At 41.4% G+C, this 22,595-nt stretch overlaps 2 protein-coding genes across 2 annotated transcripts in view; one reads left to right on the top strand and one right to left on the bottom strand.

The window, feature by feature from the left end:
• Positions 1-22,595, top strand: part of LOC308594288 (uncharacterized protein C4orf17 homolog) — an 87,721-nt gene that overhangs the window by 35,616 nt on the left and 29,510 nt on the right. The gene's annotated exons all lie outside the window — the stretch shown is intronic.
• On the bottom strand, positions 4,199-19,089 carry LOC308594273 (alcohol dehydrogenase 1A). The gene is made up of 9 exons (XM_081207226.1): positions 18,938-19,089; positions 13,955-14,056; positions 12,913-13,051; positions 12,456-12,543; positions 11,475-11,694; positions 9,429-9,692; positions 8,246-8,381; positions 7,055-7,193; positions 4,199-4,891 (listed from the first exon to the last, which is right to left on the bottom strand). The coding sequence occupies exons 1-9, from the start codon at positions 18,953-18,955 to the stop codon at positions 4,867-4,869; spliced, it is 1,131 nt and encodes a 376-aa protein (XP_081063352.1). The 5' UTR covers positions 18,956-19,089; the 3' UTR covers positions 4,199-4,866.

Below are 22,595 nucleotides of genomic sequence, written 5' to 3'. Positions count from 1 at the left end.
CAAACACAGAATTCCAACACTCTGCAGCAAATCTGCATTCCTACCATATGTGGATAGGTCTCCTGACTGACATAGTTTATAACAGTGTTTTGCTTGTGTTTTACCCCACATAGCATTCCAGGGGCGGACTTTGGTCTTTAAAATTTCATTGATGCCCAGTGTGAGGCCAGCATCCCCCCCTTTGCCTTCTGTTCTACTCAGTTGACTACATTATAGATGAGACACCCTGAAACACCCACTAGGCTCAACGTCCAAGGCAGCAGAACCATCTTGATGCCCTAAATCTGCCTCTGCTGCATGTCTTCTGAAATATTCTGCCCCTGCAGAGAGCCCTAGCAGAGATATTTGCTTTATAATGAGAGGAAAGGTTTGCTAAACACATTTTGCACCGTCACCCTGAATACCTAATAAAGCCTTAAATTTCAGGCAAATATTAAACCCGTTGCCCTTGACTGATTTCTAAAGCATATTGACATTCAAGTAAAATCAATGATTAAGCCTGGCATTTAGTCAGTGGATATTTAGCTTTGCCACTGATAGATAGACTGGTATGTGGGAGTCGGAACTTAAGAGGTTAAGTTGTTCCCATGATGCCTCAACATTCTGACGTCAGCTTTGGAAGTTGGGAGGAGTTTTTCTCTGTCTGTTCCTCTCGGTCTTTGAGAGAGAAGGACGCAGTTTGTCATGGCTGCGAGAAGTCCTGGAGTTTTCTGAGAAATGGCGCAATAAACATCTGTAAATGGACAATCTGGTACTCTGTGTATTTGTCTGAAGCTAAGTGACAGCTTTGCCGCTGTGTTTTACTCTGCTAGGCGTGACTGAACGGAGCAGAATGCGCAGCTGATGGGAAGCGCGCCGGACCGCTGTAAAGAGCTAAGTTGGATCGTAAACCAATTAGCAGGTCACGCCCTAATCAATCAATACCACATGGTAGTAGTTTTGTACCCACCAATGCTTAGGAATCCTGAGAGTCAAAAAGAAAAGAAAAAAGTTTCATCATCTTGTAATGTTTTATTATGTTTTTATAAATCTTGGAAACCTCCCAAAGTGGCTGGGGCAACCCAGTCAGATGGACGGGGTACAAATATTTATTATTGTTGTTGTTGTTGTTGTTGTTGTTGTTGTTGTTGTTGTTGTTATTTGCAAAAGCCTGTTCCTTGATATCAGGAATCATCATGCAAAACTTGGTCACTGTTTTGCTTCAGATGAAAGCAAATGTAGGAATCCCAAGTCCACTCACAGGGGCAATTGCAAAGTCAAAACAAACGAGGCAAGGTCCAAACAACAACAACAACTCAAAGCTCAGATGTAGTAACCAGACAGGTGGCACATCAAGAAGGATGTTGTTGTGGCATTTCTGCCAGAAACTTGAGAGTTTAAACCATGAGTTTTCAGTGTCCAAAATACACTGCTGCAGACCATCTGGAGTGCCTCAGAATTTTGGTCTACTCATGAGGTGTAGCTTCTTTACAAGGAGCCCCTTGCTCCAGATGAGCCCTTGTTCTTCAGGCAGGCACTCCAGTGTCTTACAGCTGAACTTTAGATGCTACAGCTTCCTTGGACTCAGTGACAGCTCATCCTCTACCTCTGATACTGTTCCTGGGACCCCTGTATCTTGTGGAGGGGGTTGGGGATGCAGTCACCTCCGAAGGTCCCAGATCCTCCTGCTCCATCTCATTGTTCATTGACATAACCTGCTCCCCTGTAGCATCTGCTTTGGGCAGCAGCAGATCCACCTGCAAAGAGGATTCCTCCAGCGGGGGCATGACAGTTACAACATCTTAAGAGGTATTTTGAAAGGTTCAGTCCACAATTCCCTGCTGACCAACCCAGCCACAGCCATTTGCCTCCAGAGTTTCTGCTGGAAGTACAGTAAATATCAGAGCTAACAGTATCTCGGAGGAGAATGATTTTCAGCAGAAAACTGTGGTGGGGTCCCAAACTGGATTAGGAACATGTTCTGGATTGGAGGTTGCCCTGCAGCTGCTTTGCCTTCAAAGTAGGCACACTGTAGTAAAACCACAAATAATGTAGCATGTATTTTGACTCTGTGGGAGAGGCTCCAAGATGGCGACGGCTTAGCAAGCAGGCTTCGGAGCTCCACAGATAACAGGATTGTAATTAGAGTTGACTCTGTAAAATGATTAGATAGATAGATGATAGCTACTCCATAAGACGCACCTAGTTTTTAGAGGTGGGAAAAAATAAAATATTCTGAACTAAACAGGGGGTGCATGTGTGTTTTTGGGTGCAAGCTGTAGCCATGGACATGCTATGTGATCTGATGGTGAATTTGGGGCGGCCCAGTGCAAAAATCCTGAGGATCCATGTGCTTTTACCTCCCCCCTCCTAGGCAGCCTCCTTTATTGCTAGCGTCCCTTATGTCCCTCCCGATCCCTTGCCGATCAGCTGCTCAGCGGCTTTCTTTCAACACCCCCTTCCCTCTTGCTTGCCATAGTGTCTTTTCCTTAGCTGGAGCAGTTTTTTGCTCCTCCTTTTCTTCTAATTTCTCTCCTCATTGCTTTAATCTTCCTGTCTCCTCTCCTTGCAAGTTCATTGTCTTTACCTCCCCCCTCCCAGGCAGCCTCCTTTATCGCTAGAGTCCCTTATCTCCCCTCCCAATCACTTGCTGATCAGCTGCTCAGCGGCTTTGTTTCAACACCCCCTTCCCTTTTTCTTAAAAAAAAAAAAGTACGGTCTGCTTTTTGCCCCTGGGCAATTCGGCTCCAGGGACCACGCATTCACTCCATAAGACGCACAGACATTTCCCCTTACTTTTTATGAGGAAAAAAGTGCATCCTATGGAGCGGAAAATACGGTAGATGATAGGGCCACCCCACGCCCACCCCATGGAGCTTCATGGTTGAGTAGGAAGCTGAACACAGATGTGTTCATTGGATCCAACATTCTTTGCATTGGATCTACTTTTGGAGAGCTGACAGTACTGTCGGTGTACATGCTCCCCCCAGCATGATTTCTGGTCAAGCTACCATGGAAAAAACTTCAGGCAAGCGAAAGGAGCTAACCTGTGTCCCTCCAGATGTTGGAATCCAGCCCCTCAGCCCTAGCCAATGTGACTAATGACCAGCGAGTGATGGAAGTTGTCGTCCAGCAACATTCGGAGGGCCGCAGGTTGCTCCCTTTTATCTACTCCTTTCAGGTTAGAAAGGATTGCAGAACTCACAGATTCACGCCAGCTGAATACAGGAAAGTTGTTTTATTGATTACATATACACGCCAAGGGGGGAAAAAGACACATCAAAGAGCAGAGGCAATGGTAGAAAGGAAAACAAGTAAGGCAAAATCAGGCTACACCTAAGTTTGCATGGGTTCTAATACAAACTGTTACTACAATCTTAAATCATCTCTTGGCAAACTTAGGGTCAACATACAGATGGCAGGGGTGACTGGGGACGTGGCCACCCGACATTTTCATAAACATTCCATAAGTTCTCGGCAGCTAAGCCAATGCATAAGGAGGCCCCCTTTCAATATACTGGAAGCAAAGTCCTTACAGCTGATAGCAACAAAAGTTTCAGAAATGATAACCTGCTATTAGGCCACGTCTTTCTTTCGTAGACTTTATCACATGTTGAGATGGGAATTAGCAAGAACTTTGGTCTGGATTCAACTAAACGAACATGCTAGCGGAAACCAAGGCAATTTACCCTCCCCTGCGCCCTCCGCACCTTCTCAAAATTCACTCTGGAGCATCAGGATAAACCCCTAGAAAAGTGCAGGGTGGGGGTGAGAGAGGGAGGTTATTCCATTTGGCAAGCAAGAAGTGCTTCCACTGACAGAACAATCATAATAGCACAAGGTTGAATTCCTCCCATTATCAGAACCTGTGTGTCTCATGACTTAATCTGGTGCCTAACCCATCTCTCTGTATATATAACAAGTCACTTAAAAGATTATCTAGTACCGGCTTTGCCTTTGGAAACAGAAATATAGTTATTTTACCGTAAGTATAATCTATTGTAATGTGATTTATAGTAGCACTTTTTTTTACTGGCAATTAAAAAACTTTAGCTAGACTTTACTGTGCCCTTGAAACAATTTGTATAATTAATGTAGATACTGCTAAATTAAGGCACTTTGTATACAGCTCCGAGTGATGGAAGGTGCTTTATAGAAATAGATGCAACAATTGCTCTGATCCAGATGGCCATTCCCAGTACTCAGATGCATACATTGAGCTCTTCTGGTGAGGTCCCATTCATGTAAAATGCATATTATCAATGGAGAACTAAATTGCACATGCATCCATTTGCATGCACAAATAGTGCTCAAAGGAAAGCTTTTGTACATGGAGAAATTCTACACATGCATCTGAATTCTTCACCTATAAGCCATTTCTAGATCAGAAAGAGAGTTTACATGAAATCTTACTCAAATGCCAAATGGATAAAATGATGTATTTTTAATATAAGTTAGTCCAATATAACATGTCATTCTCTGGCTGGAAATGAAAGTCATAATTATGTTTTTTTTGAAAGCAGTAAGAAACTCAATGTTATGTCAAGCTCCTTAACACCTGATAACTTGAGAACTGTGTTTGCAGTAGTTTTCATTTATTTGGAAGTACAGAGAGGCTACTGTGCAGAAAATACCTTACCAAAAGAAGGTATTAGATTACCTTTGGCCATCACCTGGTCAACTAAGCTCTCAAGCATGTACATGTTTTCAACTCCTTAGCTAGAGAGAAAGCAAACCTCTTCAGATTTGGTCCATTAAGCAAACATGAGGACAGAAGAGAAGAAAATGAAAACATAAACAAACTTAGCACTCATATTGATTATAGACATTGGGAGTAGTAGCTTCCTCTATTGTTCACTCTGTCATCCTTCTTCTCACCCCAAGATATTAAAATGTCAAGACAGTGCGGATGCTGAAACATAAAAAACAATATATATTTATGATTCTGATAAGCCTTGTTTCCCAGGTACTCAAAGAGAGCTGCTAGAATCTTACTGTCTCCTGTACTTTCCCAACCTGCCTTTGCAGGATATCAGTGACTACTAGCTATGATGTCTATGTTCTGCCTCCACTGCTGGTGGCCGTATACCTTCAAATACTGCTTACTGTTGGGAAACTGTGTACTGTATGTGCAGCTACTCACACAGAATCAATTAAGGTTTGGCAGACAGCCAGAAGGCAATCTGAAGGAGTAAGTCCACCTGGTGATAACAGAGGCTCCCTGATTCATAGAATCATAGAATCATAGAGTTGGAAGAGACCACAAGGGCCATCGAGTCCAACCCCCTGCCAAGCAGGAAACACCATCAGAGCACTCCTGACATATGGTTGTCAAGCCTCTCTTGATTGGTCAAGCTCTCTCAAGGGAATGATAATTAATGGCCTACTAACTGGAATGTGTGTGTTTTGTGGTTGAGTTCAGAGTTCTGTGTCAGTGTAGAAGCTGTGTGTCGTGTCAGGGAGAGCTAGCATAAGATCCGTGTTCTGTTCCTGTAAATAGTCCACTGCATATAATAAAGACCTAACTACAAGTTCCTGGTTCCTGCTTCGTCTATCCTGTCTGCAGCCAAGTCGCCAATTGCTTCCGTGAATTCTGTGTGTACTCTGCTAGGTCTGGCTAAGGTCCTGCAACTAGTCAGAAAGTTGTGAAACTGCAATAGGTTTTGCCAATATAGTTTCCCATATACATCTGGTTGGTCACTATGAGAACAATCTGCTGATGAGCCTTTCACCTGATCCAACAGGACTCTTCTCATGGGAGAGAGAAGAGTCAAGGATGTTTGTCTTGTGCACATGGTAGTGGTCCACATGCAGTCAGAAAGGGCTCAGCCATTAGGTAGTGCGAGGCCAATGCCTCAGGCAGCAAAAGCCCCCCAAGCAGCATACCCATGGGTTCCCCGCCTGCCCCACCACCTCCACCAGTGGCAGAGAAGCAGAACCGATTTGAGGCAAGACAGCGCCCATTTTGGGTGAGATCTTGCCTGAAATTGGAACCAGCGGTGACAGTGCTTCTTGCCAGCAGTGGATGCAATGGGGCACAGGGTAGTGGTATAGCAGGTGGCCGCAGGAGCAGATAGGTGGTGGTGACAGCAATGACAGCCGAACTTCCAGGTGTCACATAAGCAGAAGCAGCTGCCTTGTCACAGGTGAGACTGTTTGTCCATCCATCGGAACCTGGTTAGTTTGGCCATGACCTGATGATAATCATCTTGTTGTAACACAGAGGCAGGCTTCTTCACTGGTAGAACCAGTGTTGTGGAACGCTCTGCCTGCTGAAATACGAGACACCCCATAGGTACTGGCATTTTGCTGCCTCGTGAAGATGCATCTCGTTAGACAAACCTCCTGATCTCCAGACCTGAAGCTCCGGATCTAATAATTTCAGTGCTGCTTAATTGATAAACCATTTTAATGCATTTATTTTATTGTGCATTTTAATTAGGTGTAAAGCGATATTCTATCATTGGTTTGTAAACCCCTTAGAAGCCATTTTGTCAAGTAAGCGATATCAATACAGGCAACCCCCCATTCAATATGTGTGCAACTGTGCACATGTGCATTGCGCCAAACCCAGAAGTGACACAAAAACATCACAAAAATGTCAGAAACGGGGTGTTTGCAGGCTTTTCCAATGGTGTTTCAAATATATGCAATTTCACTGATTTGCACAGTGTCTCGGAACACAAACCCCAGGTAAATGGGGGGGGGGGTTGCCTGTATATAAATAATAAAAATAATCATTTTGGCCAGTAGTCTTTTCTCTGACTAGTGACAGTGCTATTCCAGAGCCCAAGACAGGGGGCTTTTTCCTGCTTTTTCCTGCTATGCCACCTGATCCTTTTTTGAAAGATTGTAAACCGAACCTACACATGCAAATTGGATGTTCTGCTATGGAACTTACAGACATCATCTCAAACCCATCACCTGTATGGAGGCAGCAACTGACATGGAGGCTTCCATTCGCCCCAGTTAGTCTTGCCTGATTGGAAATCTGCAGGTAGCCCTACAAACTGTACCCCATAGTCAAGGAGAAGGTATTTAAAAGTACAGCTAAGAAAGAAGAAAAAAGAATCACCTCTTTCCTGCCCGGAGCAATTCAAATCCTTCATTGATTTTTTCAAAAGGTAGTGTATGGGTTATTAATGGATCCAAGATGAATTTCTTCCCCAGGAAATCAGAAACCAGTCTGGGGACAGAGTCTTTGCTCTTCCACCCTGAAAACCAGCAAACAGGGAAATATCAGGCAAAATGCAACATGGAAATAAGAGCAATACAAACTGTGAAACTATTTCCCTGAAGTTTTACTGCAAAGGACTCCTGCTTCCTTGAGAAAGAGCCACTAGAGCCCTTATCCAGGACTGTTGCGGCCCCAGCCATGCTGCCAGTAGCAGATGGCATGGTGGCACAGATACATTTACCCAATCTCTTGGTAGGTGAGTTGCTGCTGCTTACCAGGAAGGGAAGGGACAAACCAGAAGGGAAGGCAGAGCAGTGCAAAGGCCGGTAAGTGCATTGATTTGGGTACACTAGTGCATTTAAACCATACTGACCTCATTGCCACTTCCCCTTCTTGGTAAGAAGCAATGACTCACCTGCCAGACATCAGGTAAGACTATGGTCCTCCATCACACTACTGCCTGTCGGCCTCCTCTGGCTCAGGATAAGTTCCTTGTTTTACCTCTGTCTCCCCAGTCATGAATAAGCCGAATAATACAAAATAACTAGCCAGCCAGCTCCTCCCGGGAAGTGGAGCCCACTACAGTCCAGCTTTGGTCATAAGGCTTCATCTGACTCTAACTCACTGCAGGGACAACTTCTCTTGCGACTGTCTTGGAGCTGTCCAAAGTGCTGAATTCTCTTTGCTTGGCTTGGACTTTAGACTGCTTCCCCTGCGACCGTTCAGGCTCCCACTTGAACTGGACAGCCTGTTCCTGGATCCAGCAGTTCACTGTTTCTCACCCCACCCTCCTCCCCAACTCTAAGAACCTCCAAGAGAAGCTTGAATTAGTACTGAGAAATGGGGAGCTATCAAGTATGCCAATGGAACTCTTGTCATTGGCAGCTGACAACAGGATTCAGTTGTGTGCTGTTCCTGGGTTTGGAGGTACAGTTTGTACATTTCTGCATTAACTATCCCAAAGCACACTCAGAAACTCACCGCCATGTCCAAAATTATCCCTTTTTTGTGGACATGAAACTATCCAAAATTTTAACCTGCATACATGGAATTAATATACTTTTTTTGGGTGGGAGCCCACAATCATACCTCCAAAAACAGATCCTTTCCAGGTACGTCCTGTGAAAAGCAACATCGGGTCAACAGCAATTGTAGAGGTGGAAGGAGGCACTCCCACAATTACACTGGTCCCATAGTTGCTGTGGCATGATGCCAGGGCAGCCGTCTGAGGTAAGACACAAAGACATGGCATATCGTTATTTGTTTCACTTACAAAATGTGGTGATGACAAAATAAAAGCTCTCCCCTGACCTAAATAGTAAAATGGGACAATGGTTAAAAATCCCAAAGCATCTGAATTTTAAAGCTTTCATTATTGTTTTTCTTCTCTTTCCCTTGAAAAATGTACTCTTTGAATCTTGTAGATAAGGATGTTCGAAAAATTTGGTGACTAAGAATTCTGATGTATTTTGACCTGATCTGCATCTCCAAGACTACCGTGTGAATCATAATGTAATTGTCCTTTGGATGTTGTGTCTCCCAGAATTTTGGAATACTGTTCTCAGCTCAGCTCAGCTCAGAGAGAGAGAGAGAGAGAGAGATGAGATAGGCAACTGTAAGTGTAATGTCAGACTAGGGATTTGAATCACCTGGAAGAGGGAATTTACAGTAATATCTTGGTATGGAGGTATCTGCCAGTTTCTCATTTTTTCACACTTTTCTACATTTTGCAGCAATTTAAGGTTTATTTCATTTTTAAAATCCTCATGCAAATCCACTGGCATTTTGCTGCTAATTTCTCCTCATAAAAACAGGTTTATATACAGTTTTGATCAATTTTTGCAAGCCATTTCCCCTAATAATGCATATTTATATGCTATTTCCCCAATATCTTCATTTTTATGCACACTTTTCCCTAATACATGCATTTTTCTAAACATTGGTTGGAAAACTGCACTGCAAAATTCAGAGAAGTGCAAATTTGAAGGAGAGCTGTGTTTCTGTTTGCATAATGTTTTAGAAAATGCAAATCTGAGACATTCAGCTTTAGATGCATACCGAATCAAATTTCTCCTCCATCCCTTTTCATGTGGCACAGCCTACCCTCAGACATCAGTCATGCACCACAACCAATTTTATATTTTGCCACGTATTTGTTCACCCAGGACTTTGTCAATCCGTACTCCTGACTGTACTGATCTATCCCCAGGTTGGCTATTTTAATTCTGCCTTATGGGCACTATTTGGCAGTCCAGTTTCTGAAGTCACATACCATGGTGTCAACACGCCCAATCACTTCAAACGAGTAGTCTACACCTTCACCATCAGTCAAGTCAAACAGCACTTCATTGATGGGCTTCTTGAAATCCAGAGGGTTGACGCACTCCGTGGCTCCCATCTCTTTAGCCTTGGGAAATTTATCCTTGTTGATGTCGACCCCGATGATCCGGGATGCTCCAGCTGCTTTGCAGCCCATGACGGCTGAGAGACCAACTCCTCCCAGACCAAAAACAGCACAGGTTGAACCAGGCTCCACCTAGGAAACCATAAGATAAAAAAAATAATAATTGTTGCACAGCTCGGTAGTCCTAGTATATCTCAGTGTAGCATACTTTTCAGCTTTTGTTCAGAAGACAATTTTACTGGTGTGGAAAAAAATATGTATTTTAACTTCTCAAAACAGGGTTGGGGCAATAGGTGGGCAGGGAGCTGTTTCCATCCTGCTCTGCTAATTCACCTGGCTTTTTGGTCCCTTCCAGCAGGGACCAGCTTAGAATTTCAGAAATAAGGGGCATTTAAGGAGCTGTACCCTCTGAAATATGGTCCTTCTAATGTGTGGTACAAAAAGTATAAAATATGGAGCTATCCTTTGTGTGTTATGTATTCTGGATTGGTCTCAGGGCTATCCATCCCTTGAAATGGCAATTCGCAGACTTTGGTTCCTGAAATCCAGGTTTACATGATACCTAGAACACATCAGAGGGCTCTATACCTTGATTTTAGAACACCTGTTTTGGCTCAGTACAAAACAGCTTCTCAAGACTGTTGGAGATAATGGTCCAAGGGGACAGCTTGACATACCTATGGTGACAGCAGCATGTGCTCTGTCTCTTTGCTGTGACAGCTAATTAGGCAAGACACTGCTGTCCTGAGATGGGACAACAAAGGACACATTGTATGGAATGCTAATGATGATCAGCTGCTTTACATTATTTTTCATCTCAGGATGAAATGAATAGGGGAACAAGGGATGAGGCAAGACAAATACACCCTGACTCATATACAAACGGTAGGTAAGTGGCAGAACTGAGCAGACCAATCTGTCAAGGAAAACACAAATAATTGTATTTGCATCTAAGCCTGTGGTTCTCAAACTTTTTTCTCCGCATCACACTTTAAGAATAAAAATTTGCTCATGCCACACTGATTTTTTTTTTATTGATAAGAAATGCACTGGAAAACAAAAAGAAACAACTCCTAGCAGTGCTTGATTTATAACATAGAACACAGCTACTTTATAAGATGATCATGGGACATCCAGAAAGTATAAAACAATGCAGCTACATAGGAACATAGACTCTAATTCTAAATGAGCCTCTTACATGTATACACAAAATATGTACACAATGAGAGGTATGAGTTTGCTTTGGCCAGGTAATTTCATTTATATTAGGTCTAATTTGAGACAAACAAACTCATGTCCTCTCATCTACACAATGAAGCCTTTCGCTTTCCTGATCATTCATATTTGTCCGAGTTGAAAATGCCTGTTCACACCAATATGCTGTGGAGAACAATATGTTGTGTAGAAGAATAGCCAATGCTCTTTGAAGAGAGGTGTGGATACTGCTTCGGTTTGTATATCCCCCCCCCCATATTTTGATACTACAGTGGTACCTCTGGTTGCGAATGGGATCCGTATCTGTGCAGGTGCACGGTGTGATTTTGCACTTATGCTCATGCGCGAAGCACAATTTAGTGCTTCTGCGCATTCGCAAGGGGCGAAACCCGGAAGTAACCCTTTCCGGTACTTCTGGGTCACCACAGGACGCAACCTGAAAAAATGTAACATGAAGCAAACGTAACATGAGGCATGACTGTATACTATACTATACTATACTATACTATACTATACTATACTATACTATACTATACTATACTATACTGAAATGCTTAAATGTTTCTTTGATTGTCCTTGAATCTTCCCTCTGCCCTTGGCATCCACTCCTGCCACACCAATGTGGCATGCCACACCTTTTGAAAAGCACTGAGCTAAGAAGTGGATATACTCTACTAGATATGCTCTACTAGAACTCACCTTGGCTGTTTGAACGGCTGCACCATAACCGGTGGAAAACCCGCAGCCAATCAGACACACTTTTTCCAAAGGAGCAGCAGCATCAATTTTCACCACTGCATTTTCGTGTACCACAGTGTATTCCGTGAAGGTACTGGTGCTGATGAAATTATGAAGGCTTTTCCCTTTGCAGGTGAACCTGCTGGTGCCATCGAGCATTAATCCACGAGCCTCACTGAGGCTGTTGAAAAGAGACAGGCAGAAATGGGGGGGGGGAATAGATGTGACCTTAATGTGCATCTTAAAATGCAAATAGCACCACCTGGTTGTGTGTATATAACAGTTATTGTAGTTCGGGTTAACTCTTTCCTTGAGGAAAATCCTCCTCTAAATCGTTATTGTATCGGGAGGGAAGCTTCTATCAGAGGCAGTGCCAAATACTGGCTATAGTGCCCAATGGAAGCAGGTGAAGAACAAAGTGAATCAGTACCAGTGATTGGAATGAACTAGTTTAGTTTAACGAAGTTCACTGAATTGACTCAAAAATCTCTGAACTACACAGAGTGAACTGAAGATGAATTAGATGAGAGGCAGTGTGGTGTAGTGGCTAGAGTTTTGCCTAGAACCTGGGAGAAACCCAGGTTCAAATCCCCACTCAGCCACAAAGCCCACTGGGTGACCTTGGGACAAACCCTGCCTTTCAGCCTACCCTACCTCACAGGGTTGTTGTGGGGATTAAATGAGAAAGGAGTACACCATGTACACCACCTTTGGCGGGAAGGTGGGGTATAAACACAATTAATTTTTTAAAAAAGTAGTTCCTTTTTAAAAAATGAACTGCTCTGATTAATATAAGGAGATGGAACACTGCCTTGTGTTCCTGCCTCTTTCCCTTTGTTTTAATTTAAACAACAGCCATTAAATTATGTCAGAAAAACTGTGTAATAATAATAATAATAATAATAATAATAATAATAATAATAATAATAAACTGAAGCTCACTCATGTTCAGAACAGAGGTTCCCTTTGGTACTTCGGCAAGAAGTGCATTTTCCACATTGTGGAACAAAGAGGGGGATTACTTTGTCTCCTGTAGAAGAAAATACACAAATAGTTAAAACTTTTACATGAGACTCCATAACAATGTAGGAAAGCACAACTCAGCAGCCACTTAAGTAACACAACACTGGAAAGAAGGACTGCAGTGTCATCAAAGAACTGTATTAAAACTTAATTTTTTTTAAAAAACCACACATATTCAACATAAACTGGACAATTTGCATAGTGCAAAGTCAACCTTCTATTTGCTTGCACAGGTCAAAAACGTTTACACTGTGATTTGCAAATATTAATTTTGCAACAACTTCTTCAGCTGAGACACCGATGGTCACAAGTGTTACGGTGTGAGAAGTAGCCCTCAGGGTCTCATGCGAAAACCCTCACCCCCCACCCTTCATACCTGGTTTCACACAAGTCACTCCCTCTCCAACACTCTCTACAACACCAGCTGCTTCATGGCCCAGAACAATCGGAAAAGGCATAGTAAAGGCACCGCTGATCACATGGTCATCTGAGCGACAGATCCCTGTGGCCAGAATCTGCACAGAAAAAAATTGTGCTTCAGGAGAGGAGAAATCATTGTGTTCTTTTCCTGTTTGGACGCTAGAAATTAACATATTTCATGATAACTCTTTTAGCACCTGGCTGTTACCTGTGGAACAACATCTTGCAGCCTAGAGATGAAAAACATGTGACCTTCCAAATGTTGTTGGACTCCCAGCTCCCATCAGACACTGACAGTATGGACAATAGTCAGCGATGATGGGAATTGGAGTCCAACAATATCTGGAAGGTCACAGGTTCACCATCCTTGCTCAAGGCTCTTGAATAAAAAATGTTCACAGAAGGGTTGAAGGAACTCAGATTCCCCTACAGCAAATGATGAAACCAACAGTTAGATAACCTTGCATGCTTGTATTATTTTATTTTATTTTTTTGCTAAACCCATTTAATATGTATGGTGTACTCCTTAGGAGCTGGAATGATAATATTTGCTAAAACAGTGGCAAGCAAGGGAAAATGGAATGTCTAAGGCTGTATACACATTCAGAACACATTTCCCCCCTCCAATTCTGGACACTGTTGTTAACCGCTCACAGAGTTACAATTCCGAGTAATCCTTAAACTACAGTGCCCAGAATTCTTTGAGGGGGAAAATGTGCTTTGAATGTGCAAAATAAAGGGTCTGTTTACCTTGGTTAAACTTGTGGCCTATCAAAGACCACCATTACATCTTCAAATGTGTGAAGTCTTGTTATATGCTCTTTATTAAGAGCATTCTATATCTCTAATGTAGACTGTGACTTCCTGAATTTGATTTCATAAATGCTATGTAACTGTAACATTTTGAACTATATCTTGTGTTTTTCAATAAACAAAGAACAACATTGCAAGGATGAGTCTTCAGTCCATGTAGCATCAACGTGCTATGTCTCGTTTACCTTAATGCGAACTTCATGAGCCTTCGGAGGAGCTACTTCCACTTGCTCAATGCTCAGAGGTTTCTTAACTTCCCAAGCAACGGCTGCTTTGCATTTAATGACCTGTCAAGATGATAGAAGATATCAAATCACTTTTGTTATTGTGTGTTACACTTGAGGCACCTTAGATCATAGCTGGAAGATGGACCTCTGAGGTCTTCTAGTCTATGTTCAATGTCAGAAAGGTCCAACCAGTGAAGACAGGAGCAGGAAGAGCAAATAGTCTCTTGTGCATTGTAGATTTTTGAGGATATTTTCATTGAGACCTTTTGCAAGTGCCATAGGAAGTACCAGTAGGCACTCATGGGCACTCTGTTGGCAAACCTTGCCTAGCATAGGAATGGAGAAACCACAATGAATAACAGCTGAGCGGCTGCTGGAAGCTTGCTCCTACCTTCCCTTCATCCTATGACCTCTGCATCTCTTCCTTTTAGGTATGGAGAACCTCTGGCCTGCTGGCCCAGTTTATATTTTATATTGACATGCTCATTATGACATTTATGAAACATTGTCTGTGTATTGGGATTTTCATTTGGTCTGCTGAGATTGGAGCTGCACATTATTATGAATATGATGGTAACATTTGTAGGCCTTAGCTATTGACTGAAGTTAGATGGAGTTGTGTAAACAGTTCTACTTTTCAGGGAAATCAAACATTCACTCCCTTGAAAAATTGCCCATAATTTTCCCCTTGAAAAATAAGATTCCATTTGCTAAGGAATCTTATAGCAATGGGTGACACTGAATAATACACCAAAAATATTAAAACCATAAAAATATCAGAATATTCAGCTGCTGCTGAGTCTTCAAAGACCTGAAGGAAAGAGTTACAATAATGAACAAAATTAAGATTTGGGGTAAGATTTGCAAGTTCTCCGTGAAAGAAACGAATTGATTCAATATACAACATAAGTTGGGAGGGATGGAGGAAATGTGTGAGGAAAAAACAGTTTCCAGATGCAAACCCTGCAAATTTTTATTGTGCAAAGTAGCTTATTTTCAAGAATTAGCAATGGTCCATAATTGGTTAATGGCAAAATCTTCCCCAAATTAACTTCCAAGATTAATTATTGGACAAGCCTAAAGAAAAGTCCCATATATAAAGGCTAGCTTTCAAAAACTGAGTGGATTAACTATTTCCAGATGCGTATCTAGGAAGAGTGCTTTAATTATTCAATCTGTTGTGCAGCATAGCACATTTAGAGATCCATACACATAGAAGGAAATAAGAGCTGTGTGTGAAGAGAGGCCCTTTCGTCATCCTTTGGCCCCTTTGGGAAACTCAACAAACCTTCTGCACCTGTCATTGGGAGTGGAGAGTGCAGCTGAATGGGGCACAGCTGTGGGCAGCCTGAGGAATTACCTTCCACCTTGGGCCTGCCCATAAAAAGCAAATCTAGAGTGACAGACAAGGGCAATGTTCCCTTCTGTTTCCAGGGTCTTGTCTGATATTTGCAGGTGAGCTGTGAGTTTGTTTGGGCTCTGGGTGAGAACCCAAAGGCTGAGAGAGAGGGTGTGTCAGAAGGAAAATGAATTCATATTGAAATATATGAATTAATGCAACATTTTTATATGTAACTGTGTATTTTTGTAATATTTTGTTTGTCTGATGTTGCTTCAGTTTTTTGTACACTGCAATTAGAGAAATTTTTACTCTATTAAGCGCTAAAGAAGTTAAATAATCAAATAGACTTATGCAGAGTTACGAGACAGATTTTGGTGTTTTTCTTGTGGGAAGGGATTATAGGACCTCTTATGAGCGAGCCAGTGTGGTGTCGTGGTTAGAATTTGTAGTGGTTAGAGTGTTGGGTTCGGACCTGAGAGACCAGGGTTCAAATCTCCACTTGGCCATTAAGCTCACTTGGGCCTGTCACTGCTTCTCAGTCTAACCTATCTCACAGGAGGAATAATTGAGGAGGAGCTACAGTCAATACCATCTCCTTGGAGAAAAAGGTGTGATATAAATTCTGTTGGTGTTTTTTGTGGTTTGTTTTTTAAAGTGATGCTAAAACAACTTTTAGCCTGGAACGTGTCATTGGCAATACTATTAACGTAGAATAGAATATAGAAGGGAGGTATTTTCATATGAGATGATGAATATTCTTGCCAGCACATATTTTACACTGGAATTTCATATCTGGCAAATGCAATAAATGTGGTGGTGTGGTGTTGTTTTTAGTAACCTCATTTAAATGCAACCAGTAAAAGCTGCCTAAACAACATCCAGTATCAGTTCATTTACTTTATCTCTTTTGCAGAAAACTGCTTCTTGGCAGGACATTCTGTAATAGTGAAGCAATCCCCACACCACTAAATATGTATCATCTATCTGACATGCTGTCTTTGGCAAAATTAGTCTTTTTTTTTTAAGCATGTCTGCTGTTATTGTAGGCAACATTAACTTTGGGAATCCAGAACTACTGAATACCACAAACCACTTACTAGGGTCTCCTAGTTAAATGGTTCGTTGAATTAAATGATAAAAAGTGCCATAGGTATTTGTTCATAATAGAGTGTGAAGAAATACAACTTTTTGTATATTCCTTTTATTGAATTGTATCCAACTGTCTGAGGAGAACCATTTGACTAACTTGGCAGATCCACTTAATTCAACAGGTCTATTCTGAGTATTACTTCTGTCAGATACAACCCACTGAGTTTATGAGAGGAATAACAGAGGTCTGTGGAAGTACAGAAGCATTTCCATGATCCAAATTGAGATGTTGAATATCCTTAAGTATTCTTGTTAAAAATCAGTGGTGTGTGCATTCCTTATACTTTAGTTTATTTCCACATTGTGAAGTTCTGCTTATATATGTAGAAGAAAGCCTTATCTGTGTATTTATTGAAGAAAATTGTGTTTCTTGGCAGTGCATTCAGGAAAATACTCAACCGTTTCTAATAAAACAGGCATATTGTGCTTTAAATTATTTGAGCAAAGAGTAGCTGCCTCGGAACTGAAATATAAGAGGCCTGGCTTAAGAGCCTGTAGTATAGGGCTTAGACACAAAGGTAGCAAACACAGTGTGAGTTGTAGTCCAGCCACAACAACTCTCACCATTGGGAGTCCTGAAACATTGGGCTTCTCACTTTCTCAGTCTAAACTTCCTCCAGGTTACAGAGAAGAATAATGGGAGCAACGGGAAGAAAACCGTACACACCTCCCTTAGCTCCTTGGGGAATAGGTAGGATTTAAATAAAAGGTGGTGTTTATTGTGAGCTTAATATCTGCATATGCGAATTATGGTGCATCTGCGAATTATGGTGCTAGAGGAGACTCTTGAGAGTCCCATGGACTGCAAGAAGATCAAACCTATCCATTCTTAAGGAAATCAGCCCTGAGTGCTCACTGGAAGGACAGATCCTGAAGCTGAGGCTCCAATACTTTGGCCACTTCATGAGAAAAGACCCTGGAAAAGACCCTGATATTGGGAAAGATTGAGGGCACAAGGAGAAGGGGACAACAGACGATGAGATGGCTGGACAGTGTTCTCGAAGCTACCAACATGAGCTTGACCAAACTGCAGGAGGCAGTGGAAGACAGGAGTGCCTGGCATGCTCTGGTCCATGGGGTCACAAAGAGTCGGACACGACTAAACAACTAAACAACAACAAAAATGTGTTCCAGCTGAAATCTCTCCAGAAAGTTTTAACCCACAGCCATCAGATTTGCACCTTCATGGATTGTTTAATACATATATTTTTTTTAAAAAAACGAAATACTTTTCTCAATGTGTTTAGGGGAAGGTCCATGGCTTAGTGGTAGAACATCTGTTTGGCATCCTGGGTTCAATTGCCAGTATTTTCTGGTGGGGCTGGGAGAGAGCCCTGTCTGATATGCTAGAGAGCCACGGCCGGTCAGTGGAGCTTGGTGGACCAAATGGCCTGACTCTGCCAAAGGGCAGTGTCCTATGCTTCAATGGAAGGAGGAAGAAGAAGATAGGCAAAGAACTTTGAGGTGCCTTGAAGATTAAAAAATGATGAAGTGGACTGTACAGCAGGAAAGCTTGTGACGGAATAAATGTTGGAAGTCTAAGGTGCCACAAGACTCCTTGTGAGTTTTGCTGCTAGAGATTAAGACTGCTAGCCCTCGTACATAGAGCAATCCCAGTCCTATAAGCATAGCTGTCAACGTTTCCCTTTTTAAAGGGAAATTCCCTTATTCCAAATAGGATTCCTCGCAAGAAAAGGGAAAAGTTGACAGCTGTGCCTATAAAATCATGAAAATAAGAGGTATTTGGGGCATAATGTATGCACTGCTTTCATATGAGGGAAGCTTAAAAACTCCAAAGTGTGGCAACAATCCAGCAAAAGTGAAGCACTGTTGAAGTCCCATTGCTTCCAGCAAGAATGAGTTAAGCATGTATTTTAACTTTCCAGCTATAATTGGTAGAAACATAAGCAATGGCTAGGTATTGCTGCCCTACTTGTATTTTAACTTGAACTATGCTTTCTTTCTTTTTTCTTTTTTAAAAACCTTTTGCTTTCAAGTTTCCATTAGCTTAAAACGAGCTTTCAGTGCAGCAGCCTTCAACATAACACGTTTGTTGGATACTGTTGTACAGTACTTTCTTGTTCCTTCCCAAATCGGTGGGCTCTTCCTGGCGCATAGAATCATATAATTTTAGAGGTGAAAATGACCTCAAGGGTCATCTCGTCCAACTCCCTGCATCCATGAGTGTTGCTTCTCCAGCTATTTGTGTTTTTAATTTTATAAGTTTTGTGATGACTCCGTTGGAGTTTAATCCTTTTCAGCCCTGACTTTTAGAATCATTTTTTAAAGCTATATACAGTATATATGATCTCAACTGATACCCATGAAACAAATTTACAATTACAGGAAAAAAATGAAAAGGAAATTACTTTAAAAATCATTTGTGCAGTCCAATATTAATTCTGGACCATGAGCACCAGTGAATACTCAGCGTTGATTTTTCTACTTACTTTTCCTGCGGTACTCATTGTGCTTCTTCCTCAGTTTTGCAGTCTCTCCTGCTCTCTGCTTTCTTGGTTTAGCTCGAGCAAATTGTTGGACAGTTTGCCTACCCAGTTCCCTTGCAAGCTACAACTGCACAAACACAGCTTGGTGCCTTTTAACCAAACCCACTTATTCTTAAATCCCACCCCAGAGCCCAAAAAGGAGATGCATTAGACCACTCCTCTGCTATGATACACGATTCCACACTGCAGCTTAGCAGCAATGGAGATAATGCTTATTAGAAGTTGATGCTTATCAAGGTGTTTAAAGCAGTGTTATAAACAAATATCCATGCAGATATGTGCCAAATTAAACAGCATAAATCCATCCTGCTCTAATCACAGGTGCATCTAACATAGAAACCATTCATTCAGCTCCAGAGAGGAAATGAAACTAGATATAGGGTGTCTAGCATGTTACACTCCAGACCAATTTAATGAGGGGATGAAGAGGCAGCACTGTGCCTGTAGAACCCAGGATGCTCACTTGGCACCAGTTTTGATGAGTTTAGATACCTGGTGAAAATCTTATATATGCTAGGCCTTTCATTGATGGTTATTTTTTATTTTTATTTTATTTTTTTTATTGCCATTCATGCGTGTCAACTGTATTTTCTGTTCATTTTTTGGTGAGTCTTTCGCTCTTTTTATTTTTAACATACTAATGGCATTTTGTACCAATTATTAATTTGTTTGGAACGCACCTCAGTTTTGCAGACCGAAAGGCAAGTGATAAATCTTTTCAGTCAATCAAACTTTGGTAGGTAGTAGAATCACAGTAGGTATGTCCAATCAGAAGCTGTGATGGTCAGATCTGTCAAGGTCGGTTTTGCTCCATTTCTCAGTTTCTGCATCAGTTTGCAATGCTATTATGAGCTTTCAATCTGTACAAGCATTGCAGCTTGCCAGGCAAAATGACCCCCTCTTGCTGCTCCCAGTGCATGTCCTAGACTCTAGAGGATCTCCCAACCTTCCCCTGAATCCATTTGGGGGTCATGGGGGGAGAGGGGGAAACCCCTGTTGCACAATTGGAAGTCCTTGCACAAGACTTCTACTAACTGAGCTCATTAAGTGAATCCTGCCCATTGAGTCGTATTCAGCTAACATATACTCAGAGTAGACCCACTGAAAGTAATAGCCCCAAGTTATTCATAGCTATTAATTTCAGTGGGTCTACTCTGAGTAAATTAGTTGACAAGCCATTGTTCTTTTTTAAAAATGTTTATTATTTTCAGTAGATAAACATAGTAAAAAAAGAAAAGATTAACAATAAAAACAAACAAAAAATAGGAGAAAAAGAAAAAAGATACATACAACATATTACCACTTAATTAATTAAAATTAAGTACCATCCATCTTCATAAACATAGTATTTGACTTCCTCGAATCTCTTCCATCTGAATTTCTTAGTAATTATATGTAGCAGTTTCCAATATCAGTTTCAAAAAACCATATCACAGTCCTAATCATATCACATAGCTTTCCTTATCATACATTTCCTTATTTATAAATTTAATTCCATTTTAATCCTAGGCCTAATTGTTTCTTTCAAGTGGTTACATATCTTTAATATTACAATACTTATTCAAATAGTCTTTAAATTTCTTCCAGTCTTCTTGGTGTTCCTCTTCTTTCTGGTCGCAGATTCTCCTGGTGACAAGCCATTGTTCTTTTCTAAACAGTTAGCTGAATAAAAAGACGAAGTTTACTTTTAACTGGGAGCTGGGAGGCATAATGTTTAAATGTTTAATGTTTCACGACTGCGTAGCTCGTAAGGTTTTCAGTTATGACAGCTGGCACTAGAATCAAGCTTTTATATAGGTCAGTAGAAATCCAAAAGGTCAGGCGGTGACAGTGGTTGGAGGGTTCTGACGAGAGAGAATAAAAGGATAGGAACAGCACTGTTGTAAAGAGTTTTTAGGAATGTGAGACTTCCTCTATGTGGCAAGAATGGCGAGTTTCTGTTGTTATCACTCAACAACTGGCCACTGCTCTGTTCTTTCATACCTGGTACCTAAGTATGTGAAATTGAAGGTTATTTATTGACTTCTCAGCAGCCTTTTTCTTAATCAGTTGTGATCGCCTTTGGGATCAATTAAATAAAATCTCTACTGGTAGAAGATTACTGATGCTGATGTGCGAACTTCATTCTGAGACCAAGATTCAGATTATGTTAAACCTTTCAGGTTCACTCTCAGATCCACCTGTCAGGGATACTTATTAGCCCCAGCACTTACGCCAAATCTTGAATAACTGTTTGAAATAACATAATGTAATTATGTACCTCCTAAACTGGGAACCAAGAAAGATACAGTACTTATGTAGGCTGTTGACACTATTTAATTGTCCCAACTACAGCATGGGTCAAGAAGACTTTTGAAATATTTTAATCAATTGGCAGTGCAAGAAATGCTAAAAATTACTTATGAAACGACAAAAGTTTTTGTTTTTGCCAATACTAATAATTTTATTTATATGCCGCCCATCTGACTGGGTTGCTCCAGTCACTCTGGCAGCTCCCAAAAGAATACTAAAAACACAATAAAGCATCAAATATTAAAAACTTCCCCATACAGGGCTGCCTTCAGATGTCTTCCAGAAGTCAGATAGTTGTTTATTGCCTAGGTTTAAAAAACACAAGAGGCAAACTGATGGGCACCCCATGGAGCAGGTGAAATCCTTTAAATATCTAGGTTTACGCTTTTCTTCATCTGGGATTTGAAATAAACACTTCATAAATACAAATAAATTGACCATTAACACACTGAACTCATTTGCTGTATAAGATATAAGAGTGTTGAACCGTATAAAAAAGATAATCGGATAATCCTTGTCAGAATTTGATTGTGTGATTCCCTCCTCCCCCACTACAATGTTCAGTAAAGAAGGCATGCTATTGTATAGCTCATTTTATTGTTAATTTTTACTCTGTTTTGTTTTTATTCTGTAAAACTTCCCTTGCAACTTTTATTATAGGGAAGTCAGTAAATATCACAAATAAACATATTAACTGTTTGAAGCTGAGGGAGAAGATGCTGAGCCCGTGTGTGTGTGTGTGTGTGTGTGTGTGTGTGTGTGTGTGTGTTTTACTGAGTAGGATCAGCTCTAGACTTTTGGGTGCCTGAGGCAAAGTACAAAATGGTGGCTCCATCACTCCATGTCCAGTAGCTGCCTGAATGGACAGCTGAATCTTGTTTCAGTACAGGCTATAGGACAGTGTCCTCCATCGTGTTTGAAGTCACCAGACAAGTTATGGAGGTGCAGGGCAGGCCAGGAACCACACATAGGTCTTTCTCCTCCAGCACAAGAGCGCACAGCCAGTAGGCTCAGTTGCAACAGCCAAGGGGATGCTGATGTTGCCCCCTCTCCCCTCACTCTGTCTGATAGGACCAACCTTTTTGTTGAGAACGGTTTCCTCCATGAAAACTGTTGTGCTAGAGCCAAATTATGTCTGCTATCACAGTAACGGAAATTTGAGTCTGTTTTCCACCTCACGTCGTGCATTTGGCCTATCATGTCTTGAGCCCACCAATCATGGTGAGATGTAAAACAACAAATACATATTTTGCATTGCTGTTGATTTATGGAAAGGTTTTTTGCATGATATGATCATAAGGTGGTAGTA

This window comes from Podarcis bocagei (assembly GCF_964188305.1).
Source record: "Podarcis bocagei genome assembly, chromosome: 9".
Lineage (NCBI taxonomy): Eukaryota > Metazoa > Chordata > Lepidosauria > Squamata > Lacertidae > Podarcis > Podarcis bocagei.
This window is presented reverse-complemented; position numbering and strand designations above follow the sequence as displayed.